This window comes from Parasteatoda tepidariorum, chromosome 4 (genome assembly GCF_043381705.1).
Source record: "Parasteatoda tepidariorum isolate YZ-2023 chromosome 4, CAS_Ptep_4.0, whole genome shotgun sequence".
NCBI lineage: Eukaryota > Metazoa > Arthropoda > Arachnida > Araneae > Theridiidae > Parasteatoda > Parasteatoda tepidariorum.
The window spans coordinates 22,741,854-22,747,853 of NC_092207.1; the positions used below are offsets into that span (position 1 = coordinate 22,741,854).

Here is a 6,000-nt window from a genome sequence, read left to right on the forward strand (position 1 = left end):
TGGGAAAAGAATGTTATACAAAGGGGAAGGTTGCTATCGTTGGGCCAGCTCCTTTGTTTGACCATCTCCATCATTTTTTAGTTAGTGCCAGAAGGTGCTATCTATTGCCTGTTTGGTGTTCTTTACGAAGTTTGAAAAATGAAATAAGTACAGGGTTATTTATGATTAAAAACGAAGACGAATATGGCAAAAAAGAACATATGAAATTATTCCGAAAGTATTTAAGTTTTAATTTTAGCAGTTGCAGGTAAATGGCAGTAACATGTACCACTGAAGCCAGTTGTAGCAAAGAAAAATGGCGTTTACAGGCGGAGGAAATTATGAATAACCCTATATAAGTTAATTCACCTATAAAAAAAAGTTCTTTTACAAAAAGATATAAATATTGGACTTTTATTTTTTTTTTCAGTTTTAATAAATTATGGATATCAGCGAGACGTTAGTAGCATTTTAAATGTTACTGATAATATCTATAGCCTTATTTAATCAATTTTATTTAATCTTATTAATAATAAATGTAGTAACAGAATTTACAAACGTACTACATATCGACTGTCAGTTTTTTTTCCTCATTGAGTAAGTCCGATTTGCTATAAATCAGGGGTTTCCAACTTACATGAGGCCGGGCATCGCAATTAAAAACACCAGTCAAATAGCGGGCCGCAACGTTATCGAAATTTTATATAGGACTCTTTTATATTTGAAAAAACATTAAATATTACTGTCAGATTTTTATCAAGTTGTACAAAACAAAAGTATTGAATTACAAACTAAAATAAGAAGTGGATTTTTACCTGATTTTTTTACTCCTAAATCTGAAACATAGGACACATCATCACAATCCCCACTGGAAATTCCCCTCGACGTCGTCCAAAAGTGATGTTCCCTACGCATACTGACAAAAATATAATTATTTCCTCCTTTTAATCTACTCGTAAAACGTAGTTTTTAAATTGCAACCCTGCTGCATTTTGCAAGAGATTCTCAATTTCAGACTTCATTTTCCGCCCTCTATAATAGAATCGAAAAATCTCTCGAATTTTTGCTGATTATGGGGACCAACTAAACATTGTCAATTTTTTTCTCTCTATTAGCGATAGAAAATTTAATTTCTCTTGGCAATTTCATCGTTTGTGCCGCTCCATCGTCTTCGTCACAGTAAATAAAACTATCGATTGTCACAAACGTGCCAGCCCTGTCTGATTATGATATTTTTCAAAGTGCTTGAAAATATTTTTTGAGTGCTTGAAAAGTTCTTATTTTTTGTTGAAAAATTTGGCTACGCACCCTGGATAAGTTATAATAAACAATATTTTCTTTCAGCTCGCTGTTATTTTCAGAATCTAAAGTTTAAAAATGGGATGACGGTCCCTTTCAAAGATCCTGTTCTCAACGGAGAAGTTATAGAAGTAAAATGTGCTGCAGGTTATTCTGTTACTTTAAGCGTTAAACCCCCCTGGTGTTCGAACGGACTATGGACTGAATATGGAACATCACCCTGCAAACCGAGTAAAAATATTATATAAGTATTTTTTCATTACATCCTTTATAAATATTAGTGTTAAATTTAAAAGAGAGTTTGGCAAATCCAGATAGTTGGATAAACCGGGATCCAGCCTCATGAACTACACATTCCTCCGAAGCTTCGCCTGGTACCTTAGGTCACGAGGACCCCTATCCCATTAGTGGCTCTGCGACGGTAACTCCTCTGACGAAACCACAACCAGAGGAACGAGCGTGGACGTAACCAGCCCTGCTTTTTACGACTGCAGGCCCGCCCACCTCACTTGTGTCGGGGAAACGTCAACTCGACCTTGCGTTTCGACCTGGTTTCTACCTTCGTTTTCTAGGGAACTCCTAGTTAGTGAGGGTGGTTTTTCGAGTCCAAAATTGGCCCCACCGTTCTGATGAGCAGTGCAAAGTTTTTTAACGACTGACTTCTATGCTCAACGGACTAACGTCGGGGACGACTTTAACGCGCCAACGCTGTGCTAGGCGTCGCCTTCATTTGACCAACAAGCGGTTGGCCGGGAAATTTCTCGCCCCTTCGAGAGCGTTCTTATGAACGCTTCTACGAAGAGCCTTTCCCTTTCGGCAATCGTTGGGTTCGAAAGGATGTCCAACGACTGTCTTAGCCCTTGAGCGGAGCCACTTGCATGGATGTCTCGCTCGACGACATGAGACCGTTCCTTATCTGAGTTCCGAACCACATTATGATTCGAAACTCTCGGAAACGTCGCTGTGACTCTTCAAAGAGTACTCCGTTTTTTGCTACCTTCGACTCCAGGTTGGAGCTTCCGGCACCCATCGGACGGGACGAGGACCCAAACGGATACGTCCGATCATGAACTACACAGTAAAATATTTTAGTGCATCTTAACACCAAAGAGTTAGTGAAACACTTATCATGTTCTTTTATACTATTTGTTGTAAAGTAGCCGCCACCATATTTGTTATTCAATAACCCTACAATTTATAATAACAATGCGATATGATACACATAAGAATCAATAAAATTGCTTTTAATATGCAAAGCAAGAATCATAAATGTAAGATTCGTATATGCAATAATTCTAAAAAAAAATTATTTTATTTATCAAACATACGCACAGAATTGCCCAAAATGTGGGTTTAAGGAAATGAAAACGTATGTTAAACAAAACACAGCCAAAATTCGTCTCTTCAATGTTTAACCTAAATTGAGCAACTAAACAAAGAGTTTCGCACTTTTCCTTACCTCTTTAAGCACTGAGCAAAGTCTATAATTTCGGGGTGGGGGTGATAATATTGCAGTGCAATTTTTCAGCTGATTTCTTTGAATTCAGAACACTAAAAGATAAAATGGTTTTTAAAAATCTAAATTTGTGCCGAACTTTCAAATTGTGAATAAGGGAAACTGGAAGAGTCTTGTAGCGGATAGGATTAGATGGCGAAGACTACTTGGGACTGCCGTGGCCTGTAGTGCCTTGAAAGAAAAAGAAGAAGAAATTCATGTCACGTAAATTCAATAAAACTATTATAAGTCTATGGAATCTGTGAAAATCTTGTAAAATGAACTTTTGACTTTTCAACAAACAAAAAATGTGCTAAGATTTAAAAAAAAAAAATTTACTAAGTTTTTTAAAAAAATTTACTAAGTGATTAAGGAAAATAGATGACAACAGATTACGAATTTATTTCATCCCATTATTAGAATAAAAATTGTCTTCGGTCTTTTTTTTTTTTAAAAAAAAAGTACAGTATCGTTAAAAAAAAGTTTAAAAAATATAATCAATTGCTATGATTGTCTTATATACGCATTTCGAGGTGTGTATATTTTCGTAAACAAGCATTTTTAGCCATGCCCATTTTCTGAAACTCTCATTTTGAGCTATGTCCATTTTCTTAAACAAGCATTTTGAGCTATGACCATTTTCTAAAACACGCATTTTGAGCTATGACTATTTTCTAGAACACGCCTTTTGAGCTAAGTTCATTTTCTTAAATACGCATTTTGAACTATGACCATTTTCTAAAACTCTCATTTTGAGCTATGTCCATTTTCTTAACCACGCATTTTGAGCTATGCCCATTTTCTAAAACTCGCATTGTGAGCTATGTTCACTATCTTAAACACGCATTTTGAGCCATGACTATTTTCTAGAACACGCATTTTGAACTTTGTCCATTTTCTTAAACGAAACTGAACTGCTTACAGAAAAAAAGCTCATCGATGATATATTTGTTTTTATCGACCAAGTATTGGCATACTTCTGAACAATCATTAATATACCCTCCACAATGTCGTTTCCTCATGTTAAATATTATTTATTGTTGGAACTAAAGAGCTAATTCTCCTTATTTTCAAACCCAATTTAAAATTATCATTATTTAAATCAACAAAAAGTCTATACTACAAATGATTATTATAACAAATCTACATTTTAAACTCTATTTTGAAGTTTCAAAGATTTAAAAAAATTGCTCAATTTTAATAGCAACTCGTCTCATTACTTTTAAACTTTATTGTATTCAAATTAACTATACCAAACAGCAGAAATATTAAGATCTGAAAATAAAATAAAAAATTTTATTATTACTGCTTAAAGGTATGTTAACATCAGTTACATATTTTATTATATTTTCAGACAATTGTCCAGTTCATCAAATAAATAATGGAGCTTTCACAAGGCGCTTAGCAAAGGTAGTATGGCGTTGGAACGGTCGTGTCACGGAATACGAATATGTGATGGTAATTTTTAAATTAAGTGAAAATTAAAATATATATTAAGCCATAACATTTTTGTTGCTTTGTGCGTACTGCGGAAACCATCGGTGTGACCCATGGGAGCATATGTGAGACCGGCGCAAGCCAATGGTGCGTACTGACGCAAATGCGATCTTACTGAGGGCTTCGACTGTTTACTGCTGTCTCATGTGTATATTCATAATGTGTTTCTCTCGTATATGTTCAACGCTCGCAGAAATCTCACAACTTGTTACTTACAAGGGAAGTGTGACTCGCCAATTTTGAAATAAAATAATGGGATGTATGCCTTATGAGTAGAGCCCGGATTTTGATGACCTAAAAAATCTCAACTAATGCCCTTAAAAATTGCAAAAAATGCCCTTAAAAAGTGCAAAAAATGTCCTTAAAAAGTGCAAAAAATGCCCTTAAAAATGCTCTGAAAATGCGAAAATGGCGCTAAAAATGCTTTATGACATGACTTAAATAAAGTAAAAATATTGAGCTAAAACAATGTTTTACTCTCTAAAATTATTATGAGTCATTTCAAAAAATATAAAGCAATGCAATACTTGTTCTACGTTCATTAAAGTTTGAAAAATATGTTTTCGATCCTAAAATAACAAAAAAAAAAAGAAAATGTATTGACTCCAAAACATTTTCATTTTGTATAGAAATTTTAATGAATATAACAACTTCCATCTCATAACTCATGTATTACTAAATATCAGATTTACATTGGATTATTAAATGATTTTTGATATTTTGAAATGTAAACGAGCTTCTCTTGTCTGAAAGTAAATTTTTATACCTGCAGAAGCTCCTTTCAACGTCTACTGATGTTATTGGTGCATACTTGAAGAAGACGGTCTCACTTACTGACAATTCTTCTTCAATTTGAAAAGATGTTGCTTCACCTGTTAATATCCTAGAGATTTTCTTCATTGTTTGGAAGTCAGTGTTCTTTCCCAAAACTTTGCTCAATTTAGCTGCTACATTTTGTGCTATCTTTCCCCTTGCTTTTTGCAACACTTTACTCACTACGTCAATATAATTTATTGCATCGCAAAGTTCCAATTCTTGTTTCTCCAAGTTTGTAATTGTCGAGGACACAATAACAAAGTTAGGCTTGATAAATTATAAGTTTCCTTCGATTTTATCAGAGGCCAACATGATTTCATGTAGTAAAAATGCCCCAAAAAATAATAAAAATTGGAAAAAATTAACAAAAAACTTAAAAAATGCTTTAAAATGCAAAATACGGCCCAGAATTTAAAAAAATGCCCTATAAATCTAAAAAAATGCTCTAAAGGACAAAAAATGTCCAAAAATGCAAAAAAAGAAAAAAAATGAAAATGTCATCAAAATCCGGGCCTTACTTATGAGGAATAATCTTAGGGGGCAACATTCGTTTCGGCCTATAGAAGGTCCTGTGAGAGATAAAAAATAAATCAATATATAGAAAAATTGGTATTTTATTACTTCAGTGCAGGCTATTAGTTATTGTAATTATCTCATACTCCAATTAATTTTGCGGTACTTTCACGTACTATGTAATGCATATTTATTGTCAAAACGGATTTCGAAAGTTTTATATATCTGCAGTTTTTCAGAAAAACCTGTTCAGTTAATTTTAAAAAAATTGACATAAAATTTTTTTACATTTTTTTTTTTTCAAAAATTTTTTTAAATCAATTGGAGTATGTAATAATTGCAAATTAATTAATTAATTAATAATTAATTATTAATTAATTAATTAATAATTATTAATTAAT

At 33.2% G+C, this 6,000-nt stretch overlaps 1 protein-coding gene across 1 annotated transcript in view; it reads left to right on the top strand.

Annotated features, from left to right (window-relative positions):
• The window catches only part of LOC107456778 (sushi, von Willebrand factor type A, EGF and pentraxin domain-containing protein 1), a gene marked incomplete in the record, with an annotated part of 48,712 nt that overhangs the window by 20,761 nt on the left and 21,951 nt on the right, over positions 1-6,000 (top strand). The window contains 1 exon segment of the mRNA XM_071179522.1: positions 1,324-1,509. Within this exon segment, the coding sequence (XP_071035623.1) occupies positions 1,324-1,509 (186 nt within the window).